The sequence below is a fragment of the Camelus ferus genome, chromosome 10 (assembly GCF_009834535.1).
Source record: "Camelus ferus isolate YT-003-E chromosome 10, BCGSAC_Cfer_1.0, whole genome shotgun sequence".
Taxonomy (NCBI): Eukaryota; Metazoa; Chordata; class Mammalia; order Artiodactyla; family Camelidae; genus Camelus; species Camelus ferus.
The window spans coordinates 33961089-33984540 of record NC_045705.1 but is presented as its reverse complement, the minus strand read 5'-3'; the positions used below and the strand labels follow the sequence as shown (position 1 = coordinate 33984540).

General features: G+C 39.6%; 2 protein-coding genes across 3 annotated transcripts in view; both read right to left on the bottom strand.

The window, feature by feature from the left end:
* Positions 1-795: 795 nt before the first annotated feature.
* Positions 796-4480, bottom strand: CNTF (ciliary neurotrophic factor). The gene is made up of 2 exons (XM_006172973.3): positions 3153-4480; positions 796-2026 (listed from the first exon to the last, which is right to left on the bottom strand). The coding sequence occupies exons 1-2, from the start codon at positions 3264-3266 to the stop codon at positions 1538-1540; spliced, it is 603 nt and encodes a 200-aa protein (XP_006173035.1). The 5' UTR covers positions 3267-4480; the 3' UTR covers positions 796-1537.
* A 522-nt stretch (positions 4481-5002) lies between these two features.
* The window catches only part of ZFP91 (ZFP91 zinc finger protein), a 29910-nt gene continuing 11460 nt past the window's right edge, over positions 5003-23452 (bottom strand). Inside the window, exons 3-11 of one of the 2 annotated variants that reach the window (XM_032488721.1) lie at positions 14997-15206; positions 14703-14739; positions 14215-14319; positions 13546-13680; positions 12725-12775; positions 12209-12287; positions 11160-11274; positions 9222-9321; positions 5003-8858 (exon numbers count right to left, since the gene is read on the bottom strand). In XM_032488721.1, the coding sequence (XP_032344612.1) occupies positions 8348-8858; positions 9222-9321; positions 11160-11274; positions 12209-12287; positions 12725-12775; positions 13546-13680; positions 14215-14319; positions 14703-14739; positions 14997-15206 (1343 nt within the window). In that variant the 3' untranslated portion in view covers positions 5003-8347. The remainder of the gene's footprint in view (positions 8859-9221; positions 9322-11159; positions 11275-12208; positions 12288-12724; positions 12776-13545; positions 13681-14214; positions 14320-14702; positions 14740-14996; positions 15207-23452) is intronic. The other variant, XM_032488722.1, reaches the window with a different exon arrangement.

The following is a 23452-nucleotide window of genomic DNA, read 5'->3' as shown; positions in this document are numbered from 1 at the left end:
GCCTGCAGCTGGCTTTCCACACAGGCAGCCTGGAGAGCAGGGCCTTACCTCCCCTGCACCGCTGCCACAGCACCTCGCCCGGAGTCCTCGCATATTGACTCCGTGGAGTTTGGGACATAAACCCAGGTGGGAAAGGATGCGACCAGTGGCAGCCAGCCCTCTCTGACTCACAGTTACAAGAACACACAAGCCTCAAGCAAAGAAACTGAAGTAACCTGGGCCCCCAGTCCAAGACTTTTGCGTTTAACTGGAATCAGTGGTACACGTGAGATCTTCAGGATCCCCACTGCACAGCCAGCTCGTAGGCCTGACTGCAAGCAGCCTTTTGTGTTAATGCCCACGTTGACCGGCTGGGGCCTTTCATGCTGTCTCTCTGGAGAACGACATTAAACGCAGAGCTGCGCCCTTTACTTGAAGCATGGAGGCCTTGCTGTGTGTTGTTTCAGGAGAGCTGGCATTCCCGCTGGGAACAGCGTGGGCCTCACCCTCTCCTCATGACTAAGCCCAGAGAATGTGGCGTGAAGTTCTGAGCAGTATCCTACCCATTGTCCGTGAATGCCTGGGTCACCCTGCCTGTATCGCTCACTGCTGATCACACTAAATGAGAGGTAACTGGGTGTAAACTGTGCCCAACCCCAGACCTAAAGGCCATACTTTAAAGCAAGATGTATACTGCACACTCCCAGTCTACGGCCATGCCACCCTGAGCACGCCCACCTCTTCTGATCTAGGACTAAACTTAAGATCTCCAGTGCTCTCGTTTGCCAAGCATGGGCAACCAATACTGCCTTTTACAACGCCAGGACACGGTTGGGGGTGGTTTTTTCAGGGCTGGGGATAGATGGATACATGGATACATTTCCCAGCCCTGCAGCAGAGGTGACAGAGGTTTATAACCAGGCCTCTAAAGTGAAGGGCACACAGACTTTGGATTAAGAATGATCCGGGTTCAAATTCAGGGTGCTATCTGCTAGGGGGGTAACCCTGAACAAGTTATCAATTTCTGTGAGCCTGTTTACTCATCTGCCAAGTGGGACGGACACCACCTCCCACAGCAGGGTTGTGAAAATCGTGATACACACAAAGCCCCTGGCACGCTGCTTCCACAGAATAGATGCTCAAAAATGTTAGTTACTATTTTTATTATCCAAGAGTTCGAGATGGCTAGAGTCCATGATTTTTAATTCACTATTTCAGTCTTCTCAGAAGAGTCACCCAGGACTAGAGTTAAAAATATTTTTATCCCATGAAGCTGTTCCATGCCTGTGAAGGCTATTAGTTAGTGGGTGGGAAAGATGAGAGCACTGAGCTGGGAGGATGCTGTCCGTGCCCCAGCTCCCTTACGGCCTCCACACACACACACCCCCGCAGACTAAGCTTGTATGCCCATCTGTCCATGTGCGCAAGCCCAGCTAATGAAAACACCTGTGGTCTTGAAGGTTTTCAAAAATGGGAGAGTGAATGGGAAAGTGAGGGAGGCCTCAGAGAACTACGTATATTCCATTAGAAGAGAAAGCGAGCGGGAGAGGGGTGACTGCTACATTTTCTTGTCATTAGCAATATGATGACTCCCATGGGCTGGGGTCCCAGTCTGATGAGAAGAAACAACTCGAAGGTCATGGATGGACCTCACTGTCCACTGTAAAAGCTCCCGCAGCACCTTCAGGCCCCACAGCTTCTTCTCAAAGAGACCCCCATCTCCAACAGTAAGGGGCATCCCATCGGCCTCACTGGGGGGGATCTTGTGTTCCAGGAGTGCCATTAATTCCTCGAGCTGGTAAGCAAAGGCAGCAACTTGAAGGAGAACGGTATGTATTGCTTGATGGAAGTCACCTTCAGCCGGAGTGAAATGGACCCGTTGGTCCTCTAACAGCCTGGCCAACATGACGTGGAAGGCGCGATAAGCTCGGAGGTTCTCCTGGAGTCGCTCCGCCTCAGTCAGCTCGCTCCATCGATCAGTGCTTGCCATTGGCACACCATCCACAGAGTCCAGGTTTATGCTCTCGTTCAGACCCTGATGCTTCACCTGGCCAAGGACATAGAAAAACATCTCATCCTCTGTAATGACTCCACCATTCTCACTTACTCCTTAAATCTCATACTCACTGGGGATCCATGGCTGACTTTAGGCAGACCCTGTTCTCCCTGAAATCACACATACTGCTCTGACTACCTGTTCATCTTTCTTGGGAGAACTTGCAGCTTTCACTGGGTTCTGAGCAAAGGTTGCAAATCACTGACTGGTCCAGAATTAACTTTTCCTTCCCACTTCAAACTCCCCCCAGGAAACTGAAGTATTTTAACTGCACTGGAGTTTAAGTATTTTAAATATACTTGCTTGAAGACACCGGTCACAGTGAGGAAGCCCTACAATATAGCCATCGTAGAATTTTTCTAACAGTCCTCTCTCCTCCATTGTTCACTCTCAATGGTGAGGATAATCCTTTAGACAATTCAGTGGAAGTTTTTTTTTTTTCTAATTGGTATTTTTATTTTTTGTGCCTTTTTTAAAAATTGGTATTTCAAAGAGTCTCATTTCTGACGGGTGGGGCTTGGCTCTATGAAGATGAACTCCATGGTTATCTCCTTAAGAATCTGATGCTCCCCCAAGTCCTCACTGACTCTTCTAGCAGATTTTTGGAGTGTAGGTGGGCCTTCTATGTAGACACTTTGGACTGTATGTAACTAATCAGTGGGCTGCTAATACTGTACAGGAGAAATTGGTTGGGTATTTATACTGTTCTCCCAATCCTATAAACTTCACTCTTTCATTTACATAGCTCAAAAAATTAGAACAATGTTCACGAAGAACCCAAACTTAGAGGGCTTGTGGCTAGTCTGTTCCGGGAGAATTCAGACTGTAGGCAATCAACTTAGGAATAGTCTCCAACATACACACCAATCCTACCTAGAACCCCACGTTATGTTATCTTATTCAAGGAGCAACATGTCTCTTAAATAGCCTAGATAAAGAAAATAAGGTCACACGAGTTTCCTCAAGGGAAGGGGCCATGTTAAATGATAGGTGTCCAACATATAATGGCTGTATGATTAGGGCTTTTGTAACTGATAACGAGGCTGGAGCATGATGGCAAGGGGCTGGATCAGAAGAGATGAAGCAAAAATAGACAACAGCAAAATAGGCAACTTACATAAGATTCCATAAGCGCCGTCAGGTCTGAACGAATCTTCCTTGCTAGCCAGATAGAACGGCTACAGAGGTCCCGGCGGTGAGGGGTCAGCGGTGAATGCTCTGCGAAAGCCATCCCCTAACTCAACTGTCCCAGGAAACCAGTGAGCTGACTTTGCTTCTGTCTATACTGGTCCAAATAAGAAATGTGACTCTCAGACTAAATCCACTGGGCATTTCTCTACTAATGGAATTGTGCACCCCCACCCCCCTGCCTGACTCAGAGGTGGCAGCAAATTCCTGGCTGTGGATTTTTGTGCCTGTGGAATCAAAGGCCCCTTTTTAATCAGCTTTTTGTTGTTGTTTTTTTTTTTTTTTTTTCTGCAGCGTCTGCCTCCATGTCTCTCCTCCACTCAGTGCCTAGTGTACTTGTTTTTATGTCATTGTTTTGCTTTTGCACTTAGCAACAAGGTCACTATCATAATAATCCCTCATGACACCCCTGCCTAATGCAATCTATTTCATACACACATATTCAGTTTATTTTACTATCGCCCTCCCTGTGTTTCCCATGTCCTTTTCTTTCTTTTTTGGTCAGGTAACATATTCAGTATGAACTTGTTATTATTACTGATAACAGTTGCCATTCATTACGCATCTACCCTGGGCCAGACACTGCTAGTTGCTTTAAAGCCTTTATTTGATCTTTAGAATAATTCTACAAGATAAACATTTTCCTCATCCCACATAAGAAATCGAGGCTTAAAGAACTGTGCACAAAATCCAGTAACTAGATTCAAATTTAAATACAGACCCTTGATTCTTTGATCCAAAACTGTTTCTCCCACTGACTTTTCAGTATCATTCTTTAGGTAGTTCATATTATGTTCAAGACACAAACTATACATGAAGTAGATCCTGTAAAAATATAGTGTCTTTTTACTCCCATGCTTTTGCTATGTGTTTAAATGTACACTTGATTGAAAATCACGTAAGGAAGCATCTCTGATCTCAATCATGGTGCCTTCCTTGTAGCTACAGGAGGAGGAAGGTACTGTTTAGGCCTGTTCTCTTCCAAAGGACAGGGAACACCCAGCCCTGACTTGGTAACGTCTCTAAGGCAGTCTCACTCAAGTGACAACATGCTTTTCTTTTTCTTCCTTATCCCAAGTCATACTACATTGCTTCTTAACAAAGTCAGAGAATGAGCTGGACTTCGAAATGAAGGCATAGAGCCGAAAAGCGCTTGGAGAGTTGTTGTTCTAGTGCATTTAACTCGGTAGGCTGGAGGATGACGCCAACTGGGTGAGAGTTACAAGTTTCATCCTCAAGTCAATCCATTAGTTTCACTATTTCCTATCATGGGCATTGCCTCTAAATTGAAACAAGCCTTCTCAAATTTCCACACATAAACGATAATCAAGGGACGTAAAGGATAAAGAGATGAGGCCTGAGTGGCTGTCACAGCAGGCCTTTTAAGAAGGGAGGATTCTTTTTCCTTTCCTTTTTTTTTTTTTTTAACAACTTTGTACTCACAAGGACAATGAGTTTTGTGAAAAGCACTGATATTAAACGCTATCAGGGCCTTGTCATTATCAGAGTGAAATTAACCTCACAGCTTACTTAAGGCTCTTCTCACATCTTTCCCAGACCGCCGAAACATGGAAAGGAGTTCCAAGTCCACCAGGTGACCACAGAATCATACGGCACCTCAGTATGAGAAATCAGGAACTAACCAATTCTCAACAAGCGCAAACCACAGCATCGGCTACAGAAAACCTGTTCTGAGGGCACTTGGTTTTCTCATTTAGCAGCATCCACTACTTTACCCCAGGATGACTTAACTCAGTACAACCAAGGAAGACCAGTTGCTTCCATGAAGACAACTTTTATTTTTCTTCTTTACATACTTATTTTGGATATGCCTTACCTAGATTAAGAGAAAACAAGGACTTGAAAAGCAGAGTATCCCTTTTATTATAATTTCTTTTTACATAACCTTTTCAACCTAGATTCAGGTAACTACCTGTCTCTCCCATCAAAGGAGAAGGGTCCTGCATATTACAATAGGCAAAAAGGCTTTTAGGAAATAAAGTATTTTAAATTGATTCATTACAATTTTTCAATTTTCTTGAGTACATTGAAAAGTGGGAAAAAGACAGGAGGGGAAAATGGTACTTCAAACAACCAGACTGCAATAACCTTAGTTTAGTACACTCTTTGTATTTTTTTCTCCAAACAGGTACAAAGGAGGTTCAAGTGCTCTGTGTGGATGCTTTTCCTTACCTTAATATATCTATGTTTTACTCCCAGTAATCTTGGCCAGTGTTTATCGAAACTCTCTGAAGCATATTAAGTCTCAGTTATGCAAAATTATCCTGGGCAACCACAAACAAGGGGGAAGCACGTCTTGCAGAAAGAATACTTGTAGCTCAATTACATTTTCAGAATTCAGAATTGCTAGTTCAAGACTGAGAATATGCAGTGGGAAGAGTTATCAAAAAGGTAACAGAATCTGAGTAAGATGAGGAAATGCAGAATTTTAAGATTAAAAGAGTTCCTCAGAAGGACAATGAAGTAAACAGCATGAGGAACAGAAAGGAAAAGGGAAGAGAACCTAGTACAAGACAGTTCACTCAAACCAACTCATTACTTTGCTAACATCCCTTTCTCAAAAGGAAAAAAAACCAAGTCCATGGAAGTATTTTAAAATGTATCGCAAACTGCTACAATAATTTACTGAAGCAAACTGCAGGCAAATGGTAGCCATGAAGAGGACTAAAACAGGGGACAAAGAACAGAAACTTCTAATTATCAGAACTAACTGGTTGCTTTCAGTGGGGAGGAGTGTGATTCAGGGAAGAACGTATTTTCCCTCTATCTCATCAAGGTTTTGTTGTTGTTTTTTAATGCAGTTTGCTTTTGTGTGGGTGGCTAAAATATCTGAAGACTAACCACTGCAAATGCAACTCATGGAGGAGACAAAGGATAAGGTAAGTGTGACGGGACAAAGGTTAAGTGTGGGGTGTAGAAGCTAGCTAGTGAAACACTACCAAATGGACTCGTCCAGGAGCGGAGCAACTTTGTCGTCGACCCATCTGATCAATCTTGTGTTTTCAAATCTACTCAACATACCAAAGTCAACTCCATGTCCTCACTGTGGGCAGGAAAGCATTCTACGTCCCTTCTAGCCTTATTCCACTGCTCACCCCAACACTGGAGGGATGGCAAGTCTGCGACACTGAAAAGAAACAATAGTGCATTTAGGACTGCTCACTGTAGGTGTCTCACCCCCTATTCTCCAGCATCCCAACCGCTGACACTAGTGGGTGTAAAGCCAGCCTCTTTCAGAGATGACATTTTGTTACCCTTCTTTATGGAAAAAAATCAGAGAAAATTGATAAACTTTGTAGTTTTAGTGTTCGTGAAAAACAAGCTGCTCCTTATTTCATTCTCAGCAAACTTCATTCTTTCCAACAACCATCATACATTTCTGACAAACAATGAATAGGGCAAGCCTTTAATTCCAGCTTCTGAGGTACGGAGGAGAGAAACTGCCCTTCTAATTCTCCAAAAATGAGCCAAAATAGGTTTTTAGTCTTCTGGGAGTTATGGAGTTGTACAAAAACACAGTTTCTCCCATGGACAGTAGTAAGTAAGTGTTCCACCCCACGAAAACCCCTGTCTCAAGGGAAGGGGTGATCCCCAGAATTTCGGGTGAAAGCAAAGCATTATATGGATGACTAACTTCGTGGAAACCTTTCTGTTTCGGAAGGGTTACTAAAAGCGAAACAAAATACATCAACTTTCTTTGACTTCAAACTGCATGATGCGGACCATTCCTTCCCTGATGGCAGTGTCCTTCACCAACAGGGAGCTGGAACGCACCAACGACAAAGCAAAGCAAAAGCGCAGCAGGGGCCCGAGCTGGGCTAACAGGAGGCGTGTACAAAGAAATGATGGGGACAAAAAAAGAAAACGAACAAGTTCATAAGAGAAAACCTTTTATCTCTAATTTAGACTCTGAACAGTTTTCCTCATCCCCTCAAAATTCCTAAATCTCAATGTTCTAAAGACTCAAAGAGCGCTAATTACCACAAACCTAACGTCTTTCCCCAAAAAGGCTTCTGACAAAGCACGGGGCTACTGTAGTGACTGTGTTAGTGTGGAGGACCAGCTTTCTTTAAAGGCCACTGGAGAAAGCTATGATTTTAGGGGCTGGCGGTGCTTCTTCAACCCTACATCTCACCTTCTACAAGTACCTCTTACGCAAAGGACCCCACATCAGAATAATCTACTCTCTCCCAGCCCCACAAAACACAGCAACAAAGACAAAAAAAAAAAAAAAATCAGACTTTCCATTAATAAATAAGGACTCTCAGGTTTCACAACACAAAGACACACATGTTCAAAGTGCAAATCTCTGCCTTTAGCCTGGGACTCTTCTCACTGCCTCACTGATGCAGAGCCCTGTCTTGTGGTCAGAGAGACCACGCAGAGGGCAGCCCCCTCCCTGCTGGGGGCCTGCTTCCAAGCAAGGGAGCACCACTGAGAACCTTACGGAGGTGTCAGGAGGGGGACTGAGGAAGGTGGTGAAGGTGAAGAGGTGGGAGGTGGTCCCCATGGATCCTTCCTTTCCTAAACCCAGGGGGAATGGAAGAAAAGGGGGTGAGAGATGTGTGCTGTTTTAACAGCTCACCCTGCTAAGGGGCCTTAAAGTGCCAAGTCAAGCTGCCAGCCTCCAGAGATTAGAATTATAAGGTATTCTGAAGATAAATGTGCTGCAGGGGGTAGAAGCCAGAACCACAGGGCAGCAGTAAAGGAGGAGAAGGGGTTTAGAGGATATTAATATATCATTGAGAATTAAAAGCTGATCCAGAGCACATCAGAGTAAAGGGGGATCTGCTGATGACCAGGAAGTCTGCCTGGCTGGAACTGAAGGTAAGAGTAACCCTCACTTTAAGAGCTGCTTCTTTGTCTAGCTTTCTGGTAAAGGCAACATCAATTTTATGAGGAGGAGAATAGAGGGAGAAGGGGAGATGTGTGTGTGTGTGTGTGTGTGTGTGTGTGTGTGTGTGTGTGCTGTGATCCACAATGGAAAGAGCAGGCCCTTCAGTTATTTTACTAGATTTTAAATGCTTTAAATTTTTTTTTTGTCCTTTTTATCTTTTAAATACAAAGTCTTAGCTGTCCCAGCGCCCAAAGTCTTCCCTTCCACTAAGGTCCAGTAGAGTCTGAATCTTCAATCAGAACCTCTGTGGTAGCACCGAGTATATCCGAGTTCATGACCAGCCCTTCAGCGCCCCCACTGCTGCCACTTCCCACAAAGATCTTCCCATCAGCCATCAGGCTCACCCGTTCCGTCCCACTACAGTATGACTTTGACATCCCTTCAGCTTCTAGCAGGAGGCACTCTCCAGAGGTGGAATTTCCCAAGGGCTCAGGAAGAAGAGGAAGACCTTGACCATCTGCAGGTTGTGTCAGGGACTCAGGATTAGTGCCCAAGATATCTGTGCTGGTGATGAGGGCGCCTGCATTGGCAGCCAGAGCTTCAGCAATCAGCACCTCAGGGTGGCTTTTTGCTTTGTGTGCCACTACACTGTCCTTCTTCTCAAATTTTTTGCCACAGATATTGCAAGAAAACTGGTAGAAGGAATCTGCATCATGCTTCTTCATGTGCCAATTAAGGGATGCCTTTTGCCGACAGGTAAATCCACAGATCTCGCATCTAAAGAAAGTGGAAAATGAATGGCTGATCAAATAGAGCAAAGAAGAGGCCTCCTACTTAAAGCCAGGATGAGAACTTAGAGGTCATGTATATAAGCAACAGTCAGTCATGTATATACTTCTTGTGAAAGATTAGAAAAAGTTACTAGATAGAAAATTAATCTGATTTTTCCCCCCTTCTTTAAGAGGAAACAGAAGAAAAAGGTCACTAAGTAGCTCTCCTAATTAATACCCGCTCTTTAACTTTAAATACCCACTATTTAATAAAAGTAAACAGCAGTGGCAGCTGAAACGCCTGTAAAGGGGCTAACCCCTAAGTGGGGGATATGCGCTTCTCACCCCGACGTTCACCGTAAGTACTCACTGCAGTGGCTTCTCGCCAGTGTGAATCATCCGGTGCACGGCCAGGTTGTGGGAACTTTTGAAGGCTCGAGCACAATATTCACAGATATAATCTCTTTGATCTAAGAAAAAAAAAATAACGTGGTTAGTGTTCCACTTAGTATCCCTCTTCAGTATATTAACCTTGCTTTCAACAAGTACGCAGATGATCAGGCAGGTGACTTTAGAGGAAAAGCAATTGCTTTCAATGTACAAGCACTTTGGATAAACAAAACTTAAAAGCAAATAATATTGTTTTCATCACTTTTTGGTCCATTTATTCAGTAGCATTAGAATCTATTAAAAACAAAAAACAAAAAAACCACACCTAGATAGTAATATGAGACCTGAAATCCTAATCTCAAGTTTACCAGTAATCTATGTCTTGGATAAACTGCTTAGCAAGTGAACAACTACAAAATTTTCATATATTTTATTCTTAAAACAACTGTTTTCACACACTGTGAAAGTTGAATATCTACATATAAAGAATCTGGCATTCATCCACCACCACTGCCATCACAAAAATTTGGTACTCCCTGAAGAAAAGTGATCCACATCTAACCTGGTACTTTCATGTTCCATTTCAGGTTTAAAAAAATGTTTCCCAAGATAAACAACTTAAACTTCTTTCAAAAGAGTCAAGCTACTGCTACCAAATATATGCAAACAGTACCTGTATTTCTTTCCCTCATTCTCTTACCCCTCATCTTCCACACATTTCAACCACCTCCCTCTGTCATTTCACAACCCCCCAAATTTCTCGGGATTTTTGATGAATTTGGTAACATGATGTGGAATCTACGGGGCAAAGAAGCATTGTATTTAATTACTTCTTTACTTGAATAAGAAGTAATTAAATACAAATTTGGTTGGGGAGAAAGTGGACAGATGCTCAATATATATTTGTTGAATAAGTGGCCATTACACATTTTCTATGCTTTTCATTTAAAGTCACGTTTTTCTCAAACCTGAATGTACTGAGGAATCACCTGGGGACCCAGCAGACGCAGGTGAGATTCAGCAGGTCTGGGATCTCTGCCACTCACATAGCTCAAGTGATGCCAACGCTTACTGATCTCTGTTCTACATCACTGAGTAATAACTGAGCCTAAAAATGCACACTTCTAACCCAGGGACTGCTCCTGGTATCTGATCCCCCAGGTCTTGCCCACTTTTCCAGCCCCACAGCAGCATGGCAAACGAGTGAGGGGCATCTATTTGTTTAAATAAATCATATTTTCAAAGGCAGCCAGTATACACTAAATTGGAAAAGTCTAACACTGACATCATAAAATTGTATTAACCAAATATAAACATTTGAACAGCACTTTATATGTTATTTCATTTTTATGCCTTATTTTATAAATGAGGAAAAGTGAGAAGAGAAGAAATTAACTTTCCTAAGTCACACATTTAGTAATCATTTAGTAAATGATTACTAAAGTGGTTATAAATGAATGATGTTTGAATCCACTCAACACAGAGACTCAGTTTCTCCTTCCGAGCCAACAGCGCCCACAGGAGGGCACATGTGAACGCAGCAGCTAGGCCTTCTGACTGCGGCGGCGGCAGCCGTCCCGGGAGCGCCCTGGCTCAACACGAACTGTAAGCAGGCCTCCTTACCACTTAGGCTTTCTCCCCACACACTCCTCATCTTCAGTCCAGGCAGACACTACAAGTACCCATCTGCCCAAGGAGCATTAGAAACCACGGTTCTGCTAAAAATTAGCCGTGTGACCATCGGCTAGTTAACTAATGCTGCCCAGCCTCCAGTTTCTTAGCTGTAAATCAAGGCTACTACAAGTGAACTTGGTGGTGTTGAATGGATGGATAGATCAGAAAAAAATATTACCAATCTGAGCACTTACAAGCACGGTGCATTTAGCTATTTGGTAAAACATTTTATTTACGCAAGCACCTGTATGATGTTTGGCATGTCGCAGAAGTTGCTTCTGAAGCCTGAAGAGTCGCCCACAGGAGGGATGGGGACACACGTATTTCTTCTTCAGCAAATGCTGATATTTAATGTGGTGCTAAAACAGTAAAAGAAAGTGAACGGGGATAAAAATTAAGGCTTCCTGAAAGCTCATCTCGTTTCTTTGCTAAGTCAAAAGTGTTGAAGGAAAACCAAATGAATAGGGAGCAGTTTAATAAAACAGTTAAGAACACAGGCTACGGAAAGAGACCTGGATTCCAATCAGGATCTGCCATTCACGGGCAGTGCAATCTCAGAAGACGAGCTCCAACACTGTGAGCTCCAGTTCTCATCTGTAACATGGAGGTGATGACAACTGTCTCAGAGTGCTGTCGTGAGAGTGCAGGGATCGTGTATCGGACGGTGCTCGTGCCGCAGACAACACGCGACAAAAGAATAGCAGATGTAATCATTACAGCAGAACCAGACTGACACAGAAAGGCCTGCGTCTTACGTTAGACTTGCTGCTAAAGATCAAACAGGCACGTCTTCAGCTTTAGTAATCAACTTTTCACTTTCGTGTTTTCTGCCAGGCCTAAATACAAGCTCAAAAAAAAAAAAAAAACTCACTTAAAAAAACCCCTAAAAACTAAAAAATTTTCAATTTATTCTAAATAGTATTCAAGAAACCATGGGTTTCAGTTGCTAATTTTATTCTTTAAAATTATACATTAAAATAAAATCTGTTCATCTGCGCCTTGGTATGTGGTTACACAATCATCTCTTACATCAGGAGTACTTGCACCATAATGAGAAACACTGGAATATTCCAAGATTCCAAGGAAATATTTAAGCTTAGGTTCTTAGTCACTTGAACAAACAAACAAAAAAAACAAACAAAAAACCCCACAACTGAAGTAATTTTATGTTTAAAAAATATTTTTCTTGACATTATATAATGATGATAAAGGCTACACAAGTTCACAAATTGTAAAGTCTCATAAAATATGAGAACTAGTAGAAAGGCTGCCTTACTGAACAAGTCCACTGACCTGCAAGTAGCGGGGATGAGCAAGAACAGTTCCACATCCTTCCATCTCACAACGGACATACTGGATTGGAGGCTTTTTTCTATTATCAACATGTAGGAGAAAAGTGAGCAACAGTAAAGAGGCAGTACACACAGTGGTCTTTAACTCAAACTGCAGTATAGGGAATAGCTACCTTATAGTACTAAGAATTAAAGTCTCTTTACTAGTTTATAGCTTGCACAGAATTGACGTTAGAAGTAACCAGAAATTATTTAATACAGCTTTTAAAACAGAGTACAAAGTAAACTAGCACACCCCCAAAAGGAAAAGAAGTGTTAAAATTTTTAGGAACTTTAAGATCCTACAATGGAAATAAAAACACAGTAACTCTGCATCAAGGACATTCATGAAGTTTTGAAGTTTTTGTGAAATTTTTAACTAGCCACTCCTGCAGGATAATTATGAGGGCTGAACACATGAGTGAAGGGCCCACCACCAGAAAGAAGACACAACATGGCAGGAGTATAAATTACTCACCTCCTTTTGGGTAATCGTGGACTTTTGTCATCTTTTCGCCTTCTTCCTCTCCTATAATTAAAGAACAGTGTAACTGCCCACATATTCCAGACTGAAGCTTGTAGTGGAGGATAGCTGAGGACACATACTTAAGACCAAGGAGCAGGTGGAAGAGACAAAGGATAACCCAGGATACATAGAGCCAAAGACATATCTGGCCGACCAAAGATTTCACCGTGAAGTGATTTCACTTACAAGTACATCCGCACCACAAGCTAAAATACTGTACCTTTCATAAACTGTGCATTCTTATGGAAGATTACATAAACCTCAAGGTTACTACTTAAAAGAGTTGTTTCAGTAAAAAGTCCACCACTTAAATTTTATAAATTTAAAAAGTATAGTAAGAAGCTATCATCTAAAAACTCTCAGAATATAAACTATACTCTCCTGGCAGCAGAGACAAACGCCTACATACTGAAAAAAAGCTACTTATACGACCAGAAATAACTGCTAGGCACAGAGTATACACCTGGTCAAGGTTATCACGCCATTTGCCTTATTTGGCCTCTTTAGAGGACCTACATTTGCCAGACTTCTTGCTGTCTCCACCCACTCTGCATCCTATAGCTACTGTCTTACCCACTCATTTGAATGTCTTTAAGTACTGCTTTGAATTAAACTCTTGCAACTTTTGAGAAGAGTCTCTCCAAAGAAACTGTCAGTTGCCTGAGACAGCAATACGTGTATGGCAATATCGTTCCTCACACGCCCACCCTTTTTTCCACTAGTGGCTTGAAAATCTGTTAAGTTCCCATTTTTAAAAGTAACTGCCTACTCACTTCCTAGGAGGCTCCTCATCTTCCCTAATTTCATTCTCTTCTTCTTTCACTTCTACCTCTACTTCCACTTTTATTTCTTTCTTCTCTTTCTCTTCTTTCACCTTGCCTGATTTTCTCCGTGGTTTTGGGGTTTCCCTGAAATTATAAATACATTTCAACATTGGTATCCAGCAAAGGACCTTTTCAAGGACAACTGTGACAACGGGGTAAAGTCTGAAGTTATCACTGATTTCTTGTGAAATTATAATCCCCGCCTATGAAATGTGGTTTCCAGCCAACCATTCCTTCTCATATGCACAGTAATCACACAATTATATTTAAAAGCCTATGAGCTGACTCCCAGGCTAACAATGCCTTAGAATCAAACCTCACTATAGTTGTAAAGAGAAACAAGACAAAAGAACGAAATCTTAAGTATTCAGGCAATCATGATATCTTAAGATAAAACATGCAGACATCATAATAATTTGGATATGATCAAAACAAAGTTCTATAAATGGAAGAGATGGCTGTATGAGGGGTTAATAAGATAACGTTAAAGTCGCAAAACAAGTGCATAATTACTCATTTAAAATTAAGTCCATACCCATTAGTTGGGCAACAAGGTGAAATAAAAGCATACAATAAGGCTTTTCTAACTTATTTTTCACCAACAAATTCGAGACATGCCTTTCTAAGTGGGGTTTGTAGGTCTCATCTCTTGGGTCATCTTTGAAGGGAATTTCCTCTTCACTGATCAACATCTCTTCTTCTTCTTCCTCCTCCTCATCACTGCTAAAAAGCAGCAAATAGAGATTACAAATTCAAGTTGTAAGAATTATATCTGGTCATTTATTTAGAGGGAGCCAAAAGATTCACAGTAAGTTATCTAGGATTTTCATTCTTGTGGTCTGGCTGGACTGCCATCTAGTTGCTTAATCGTAAAGAATAACTGGAACTAAAAATACTCAAGTCCTAGACATAACTTCATTACTTCATTAAATACGAAGTGAAATAATCCCTTCATTAAATAAAAGCAAGGCAATGATGGCTCAGTGACACTAAGAGCTAAAAAACAGTTGACTCAATTATTTCAAGCAGAAAACAACCACATCATTTGATGTGATTGTGCTCTACGTACCCAAAGATTTGAATATAAAACATTAAAAGTTTCTTACCTAATGCCACCCGGAGACTGATGCTCTTCAGCAACATCTGGAAAAATAAAGTCCAAACAAAACTTATCTGTGTGGGTACAGATATTTTCTCTCTGTAGCCAAGAGACTCAAATCAAATTACTGCCTAGGGTAATTATACAAAAGGAGAATTATCCACAAAATGTCAAAAAGGAACCCTTCCTATACCCCCACACCTGCCCCTGAAAGTTAAGCTGTTCTGGTAAACATTCAACATTATATTTAAAACCAACAGGCAACTGGTTATGGAAGAACCACACTCTACTTGCACTGTACCATAATCAAGCTGATCTGTATTTGGTTCGGACTTGCAGATGAGCTGCAAGGAACCAGTCTTGGATCTAGAGCTTCGGGTGTTCTCTGTGTCACGGTGCCGAGAGACAGACGTCCTGCTGCTGCTGCGCCAGCCCCGGCTCGGCCTAGCTGCAGCGAGGGAAACTTCCTGAGGGAGGGCAGGATCTTCTTCCTCTTTCTCTTCCTTGGGATCTAGATGAAAAGATATACCATTCTTTTTAAGTTTACAGTTAACCAATAACCATTTCTTGTATATACATTGTTATAAATATAGCCAATGAAAAGATAAATTTTTTTTCAGGAAAAAAAATTCTTAGAATTTTACTGATATAATAGAAGCAACAAGATGAGAGGAAAATGTAATAAAGCCTATCCTTACTGTCATCACGCTGAAGAAAAAACTGCGTATGTTGCAAAGTGGTAATTTTGTATTGTCTTATCTACTAGAAAATGAAATGCTAAGAGAAATACAGCTAAGATCTAACCTTTTATTCTATATTTTAACCTTTAGATCTAAGACAGAAATAACCAGATTGAGTAGGAGGCCCCCAAAGATGACCAGATCTACCAGAGGCACAAAAACGAAAAGAATCATAGGTCTAGATGATATAACAAATACTGCTGCATGTAAGTGCTAAAGAGGAATGCCTTCCCTTGATTCTACTCAGTAACTTCACTTAGTATATTAAAAGTGAGACTATTTTGACTATGCAAGAACCTTTTAATCTCAGAATGGAAAAGTTCTTTCTAAGAATAGCACGGAATCTCAGGTCTTAAGATTGATACATCTGACTACATAAACATAAAAAGCTCTCTGCATGGCAAATTCCACTATAAGCAAAGTCTAAGAGCCCAACAGAAAAATGGCAACTCAGTAAAAACATGGTTTTCAAACATATGAACAAACAAAAATAATGATAAAAAATTCAATCCACCCATAACAAGAGAAACTCAAATGAAAATGACTGTGCCACAGTATTGTTCCCCTGTTATACTGGCAATGATCCAAACGTCTGACAAAATACTGTGTGGGCAAGGCTGTAGGAAAAACAGGAACTCTTAACAGAGATAACAGCAAAACCCCCTAAGGACAATTTGGCAATATCTATCAAAATTGTAAGTACTTACACCTTTTTAAGTTAATTTCAACTACTAGGAATTTATCCTCCAAAACTATAATCACATTTATAAAGTGACATATATAGTCATGGCACTGTTTTTTAGTAGTAAAAGTAGAAAACTAAATTTCAGGAGGGGACCAGTAGTATGAATTATGATACATGTAGTCAATGCACAATAGCATGAAATCAATTCCATGACACTTTATTATGCCAAAAAAACCCATATCCATAAAATGTCCAAATATTGTATATATGTATATATACATGGTATAAATAAATTTACAATATATGTTAATATATTAACGTAGTAACAACTCTGGACAGATTACAAGAAATTGATAAATACTAGTCACCTATCAGGTAAGATCCAAAAATACTTCCAGGAATTCTACCTCAAAGTATCTACCCTAGGAAAATTAACTGGAACATGGAGGTTCACTATAGCACATTTATAATAGCTAAAAATGGAAAGAATCTAACTCTCCTTATCAAGGAATCTAACTCTCCGTATCAAGGAAAAACTGTTTCAATAAATCAAGGTATATTATCAAGATAGACTATTACATGAAGTCTCTGTAAAGAATGATATGGAATTACTGGCAAAAATACTGTTAAACAGAAACAATAAGACTATATACACACATACATATGGTTTGGTAACATTTTTGCTTAACTTTTTAAAAAAGACCTGAAAAACATAATATTCTCCATTGTGGAACAAGGTGATGACTGAGGGCAATTTGAGCTTTAACTACATTGTCTGAAACTTCTATGAGAACATATTACGATAATGAAATAAAATTTGTTTGAAATGTAGAGATGAATAGCAGTGGGAACTTTAAAAAACCCAACATAATTATTAAATCAGATACATGTTTTCTTCGTTTTCTTTTCACCATAACTGCCTTTCTTACCTTTCTCCTATCTGAGCTACTTCAAGTAACAAAATAATAATAATAATAATAATAATAATAATAATAAAAATAAAGTTAGAGTTGAAAATATCTTAAAAACTATCTAGGCTAAGTACAATCCAATGGAATGGAATGCCAATGAAGACAAGCCTGTTCAAGACCACAAAGTTATCTGAGCAGACCTAGATCTAAAAATCCTGCCTTGAGACTAGTAACCAAGGACTTTTACACCTAGGTCATGGCTGCTTTTAAGAAAATTTCTTCAAAGGAAGCAATTCAACACTTTCCATAAAGTACTGCAACATTAAATGATGAAGAGAAAATTCTTTTACTCAACCCAGTTACACTAATTTGGACTTTAAATCCACTCCATAACCTCCTATACTCAATGAAGCCAGTTTCTTCTTCATGATGAAAGGACATCTCATACTGTGGATATTATCCACTGGATAAATAATGGCAATTTGATGAGAACTGCTTATTCTTATAAATAAAGTGCAATACCCCATCTTACTGAATAGCATACCCATCCCCGTCAGAAAGTGCCATCAGCCAAAATGTCCCCCAACAGGAGCCCGACCCAGCCCGAACACACACACACACACACACACACACACACACACCACACCCTCCCCCGCAAACCGCTGGAATCAACTTTGTAAGAACTCTGGAAAATAGTCAAGGTTTACAGCAACCTAGTGAACACTGAATCAAGAAAAAAGTGAGTTACACAAGACATGTAAGGAAATCTCTGTCAAATCACAAGCACCAGCTTAAGAGAATAGAGCCTTTAGAGAGATCACACAAAGAATATGGTTTCTAAAAACATGCTCAAAGAGCTAAAGGAAACCGATGACAAAGAACTAAAGGAAAGGAGAATGGTGTCTCGACAAACAGAAAAATGTCAACATAGAGACAGTAATAAAAAGGAACCAAAGAGAAATTCTGGGGCTGAAAAGTTTAATATCTGAAGTGAAAAATTCACTATGGGATTCATTCAACAGCAGATTTGAGAAAGACAAATCAGCAAACTTACCTTAAAGTTTGACTGAGAGTATCTAGACCAAAGAATAGAAAGAAAAAATTAAGAAAAATAAACAGAGCCTAAGAGACCTGTGGAGAACCATTAAGCAAATCAACAGAGGGTCCCAGAAGGAGAGAAGAGAATGGAGCAGAATGAGTATTTGGAAATATAAAAGACAAAAATGCCCCAAATCAAAAAAAAAAGGACATAAATCTACACAAACAAGAAGCTCAACAACCCCACTTTTAAATACTGTGACATTCACAGGTACTCAACATCTCGGGGGGGGGGATTCCACTGATAGCAGTATCGTTATAGACTTCACGAAATACACTTCAAGTCAAAAACAGTTATAAAAGACAAAGAGGGACACTGTATATTAATAAAAAGTCAACCAGTCAAGAAGATGTCAGAATTATAAACCTAAATAAACCTAATCTATGGAGTAAAAATTGACAGAATTTAAAAGAGAAGTCAGTATTTCTAAAGTAAGTTGAAATTTCAATAACTTACTTAGTAATGGATAAAATAACCACTCAGAAATTCAGTTAGGAAATAGAGGAGCTGAGTAACACTATACATTAAAAAAAAAAAATTAAACCTAACAATAGAATACACAATCTGAAGTGCACACAGAAGATTCTCCAGAGGAGACCGTATGTTAGGCCACTCAAGAAATTTACATCAGAAGGAAAACTAGAAAATTCACAAATATGCATAAGTTAAACAGCATACTCTTAAACAACCAGAGGGTTATTAAAGAAGAAATCACAAGGGAAATTAGAAAGTACTTAGAGATAGCTGAAAATTAAAACACAACATATCATAAAAGATGGGCTGCAGCGAAAGCAGTGCTGAGGGAAATTTATAGACATAAACAGCTACATTAAAACAGAAAAAAAAGTCACATGTCTCATCAATAATCTACACCTTAAAGAAAAAGGGGGGAAAGACGAAGCAAACCAAATCCAAGCTAGCAGAACGAAGGAAATGAAGAGTAGGGCACAGATAAATGAAATAAGAAAAACAGGAGACCAACAGAGGAACATTAATGAAACCAAAAAGTTAGTTCTTTGAAAAGATCAACAAAATTGACAAACCTTTAACTAGACTGAAGGAAAAAAAAAGAAGAGGCTCAAATTACCCCAAAATCTGAACACAAGTATAACAAGTGAAAGCACCTGATTAGTAATCAAAAACCTTCCAATGAAAAAAAGCCCAGGAGGAGGGGACCACTTCCCAACTCATTCTGTAAGGCCAGGATTACTCTGATCCCACAGCTAGACAAAGACACCACAAGAAACCTAGAGACCAAAATTCCTGCAAACCAAATCCAGCAGCATACTACGACTATGCAGCACATTAAAACTATGACCAAGTGGGATGTATCCCAGGATTATGAGGGTGGTTCAACATACAAAAGTCAATTGATGCAATATACCACATTAATAGAATGAAGGGGAAAAAAACCCCACATCATCATCTCAATTGATGTAGAAAAAACATTTGACAAAATCAACACTTTTATGATAACACACAATAAACTAGGAATAGAATGGAACGTTCCCAACCTGATAGAGGGCATTTATCAAAACCTCAAAGCTACCATACTCAGTGGCAGAAGACTGAAAGCTCTCTTCCTAAGATCAGAGATAAAATAAGGATGCCCTTTTCCTCCACTTCTATTTAACACTGTGCTGGAAGTTGTAGCCAGAGCAATTAGGCAAGGGAAAAAAAAAGGCCCACAAATCGGAAACTCTTTTTGCAAATGAAATGATCTTATTTCTAAGGAATCTACAAAAAAAAAAAAAAAAACTATTAAAGGTAACACACAAATTTAGCAAAGTTACAGAATACAAGATCATCAGACAAAAAGTGATTGTTTTCACTGAACCAGCAATGAGCAATCCAAAAAGGGAATTAAGAAAAGGATTCCACTTACAATTCAATTAAAAATAAAACACTTAAATATTGCTAAAATGGCAATACTCCCCAAAGAGATTTACAGATTGAATATAATCCCTATCAAAATCCCCTCAAAAAAGGTCACACATTGTATAATCCCATTTATAAGAAATATTCAGAATAGGGGTAGGGTAAATTCAGATTGTTTTCAGGTAATTAAGGTAAAAGCAAATCAATGTTTGTTAGAGGCTGGAAAGAGGGGGGAATGGAAAATGACTACAACTTTAAAGGGTATGGGGTCTTCTTTGGTAAAGATAGAGGTGATGGTTGCAGGACACTGTAAATGTACTAAATGTCACTGAATTGCATGCTCTAAAATGGTTAATTCTGTTATGTGAATTTCAACTTTAAAAAAATACAAAGGGGGAAAAAAGAGCACCTGTCACTTTCCCAGAGGAGAAATTAACAGAAGGATAACCCAAACATGAGGATAATCACGACCAGATTGAAAAGAACTGAGTTTTGTCTGTGTGGTAGTTCAAAGACAATTTCTAGTTGTTTCTCATTATAGCAGCTGACTTTGAGGAGGCTCCTGGGTACATAAGTAAAAAGAAAGAAATTTTGCCACAGTAGCCTGGGTGAAGGAAGACACCAGGAAAACGACTGCAGGCACAGAGAAAACAGCCACATTCTGGAAAGAGGAAGGGACAAAGTAAGAATGGTGATGCTATGAACTGAGACAAAAGATACTGGTACTACTGGCAGGAATGTTTCTCCTGATATCAAAAGGTGAAACGAAGCGAATTTTCTAAATCCTAGAACAACAGAAAATCCTTTCAAAATAACCTATCAAGTTCCAAAAGGTGATAGCCATTTCATTACGGTAAAATACTTCAAGTTAGAAGGTTTATCTTAATATGAGCTGGTCCTCTCTAGACTGCCTCACGTTTCTAACTGAGGTTTAGAGAAATTAAATGACTTATTCAAGATTATAAACCTAAGACTGATTTTGGGCAAACAGGGAGTGTGGTTGGCCGATAGGCTGGGAAGGAACTAGAGTAAAAGTCTTCTCATCTCTGTAATTTAAATATTTACATTTCTTCTGGGAAACTAACAAATCTTTAATACTTGTTATGTGCCTAGTATGTTTTTGCCTTTTCTAAATTTAGTCCTCATAATCCTGCCAAGTTATTAATACTATCGTTATCTTCATAGATGAGGAAACCAAGTAGCTAACTTTCCTAAGCTCACGTACTAAATTGTGGAGCTGAGATCTGAACCCAGCTGAGATTTGATTTGGTACATCTAAGTCCGAATTCTGTATCCTTTCTACTATACCACACCTAATCATACAAAAGAGGAATGGGAAAGTACCAATCCAAAGCTTAATTCAGATTTGGTTCATTTCCAATCAGCCTTAGGTTCAAGTGCCAAGAGAAAAGCTCATTTATGAAAGAGGCTGACCTAAAAGATCACAAGAAGAATTATTTCAAGAAAGTGAGTTTTTAATCTAAAATTGCACATCTGGAACATCCAGAGCATCTTTTTCCATGGTAGCTAAAATGTCGACTGATGAATAGATAGATCAAATGGAGTATTTCCATACAAAGGAATATTATACAGAGGGATGAAAATATTTGTACGTGCTACGTGGATCAACCTCAAAAATTTTATGCTAAGTGAAAATAGCCAGACTCACAATAAAACAAAAAACCCCACATATTGTATGTACAAGTCCACATATAGTAAGTCAGAAAAGGCAAATTTACATATACAGAATCTCACACTTAAAACTGGGCTAATTTTAAGGTTTGTAAATTATGCCTCAATAAAATTTATTAATAAAATATGTATTGCAGCACTAGTCGTTAAGGGCCAATAACTGAAAACTACCCAAATGCCCATCAATAGTAAAATGGACAAATTGTGATACATTCCCACAATGGAACACTTTATGGCAACGAAAATAATCTGTGACAAATACAACAGAGGAATGTCACCTAATGGTGAGCACAAGATGGCCTACACAGAAAAGTAATGCATTACTCCATTTATATGAAATTCAAAAACTGGCAAAACCAACCTGTGCTAGTCAAAGTCAGAATGGTGATTACACTTAGGGTGGTTGACCATGTTCTGTTTCTTGAGCTGGGTGACAGTCACATGACTGGACTTGCCTTATGAATACTCACGAAGCTGTACACTTAATAATAAGTGTACTTTTGTATATGTATAATATATCTTAATAGTTTCTTTTAAAAAAAATCATCTGTAATCCCAGAAAAAAAGAACTGAGATATACCAAATGTCCTTCAATCAAGACATGGTTAAATAAATGTAGAAAACACATGTGTAGTAGCCATGGTTAGATGCCCACCAGGTAAGTATCTATTAATTTCTTCCTCTTTCCTTAAAGAATCAATCCCACCATGTTGGTGGGATTACTAAGTGTAAGCTAATGGTTTTGAAAGAATAGTTTGTAAACTCCTAGGGGTCCCCAATATCCTTTGAAGAAGTTTTCAAGGTCAAAACTCTTTACAAAAAAACAAAAAACCTGTTGGGATTTGAATTTGGATTATACAGCATTTATAGGTCAATATGAGGAGAAATAACATCTTGACAATATTGAGTCTTCAAACTCATGAACAAGGCACATCACTCCACTTGTTTTATACTTTCCAGTGTCTAAGTATACTTCACATTTCTTATCAGATTCATCCCTAAGTACTTTATATTTTTGATACTACCGTAAATTGCATTATTTTTCTAATTTTGTAATTTCAAATTTTGGCTGCTAATACACAGAAATACAATTGATTTTTGTATGTTGATCTTGTGTTCTATGGAGTGACTTCCAGAGGCCCTGCAGCTTTTGCCTTTGGCCTTCTGGACCACTGCCCTGAGACCACCGTGAAGTGAAAACGTCTGAATTGAAAGGCCACTGCGGAGAGGGAATGGCCCAAATGAGAAACAACAAACTGTTATATTTTAAACCACTAAGTTTTTGAATAGTTTGCTGTACAACAATAGATAACTGACAGAGTTTAGAGTCACAGTAAAGAAACTGGGGTTGAGAAATTCTCAAAGAGGTAAAGTTGCAAACAAAATCAGTAGGATACAAGTAGGGAGTTTAGGACAAAATTAGACACATTTAAGGAAGCAAGCAGACAAAGGACAGACCCATGGCTACCTCTAAGGGGCCAAAGGGATATTTGCCTGGATGCAGTTAGATCAACCTGGCTAGTTTTACTTCAGAGGAGCTCAGTCCTTCTCAGACTTAAAAGTTTAGGGGGCATTAGATCAGAGCTAATTCCTCTTTGTCAGAGGTTCTTGTTTACTCATGATCTCAGTGTGAGGATAACATCAGGCCCATATGGAGAGATGAGCGTCTCTCAGGGTTTCAGAGTCAAGGATGAATGTCGGTTTGCCCGCTCAGGACCTTAGGCTTTCTCTGCTTGAGTTTTCTCCTACCTG

Bases quoted from the DNA above. Each gene is read 5' to 3' on its own strand.
- CNTF (XM_006172973.3), bottom strand. From the start codon at position 3,266: ATGGCTTTCGCAGAGCATTCACCGCTGACCCCTCACCGCCGGGACCTC. The intron at 2,027-3,152 runs GTAAGTTGCCTA...GTCCTTGGCCAG, and splicing joins CGGCGCTTATGGAATCTTAT to GTGAAGCATCAGGGTCTGAA.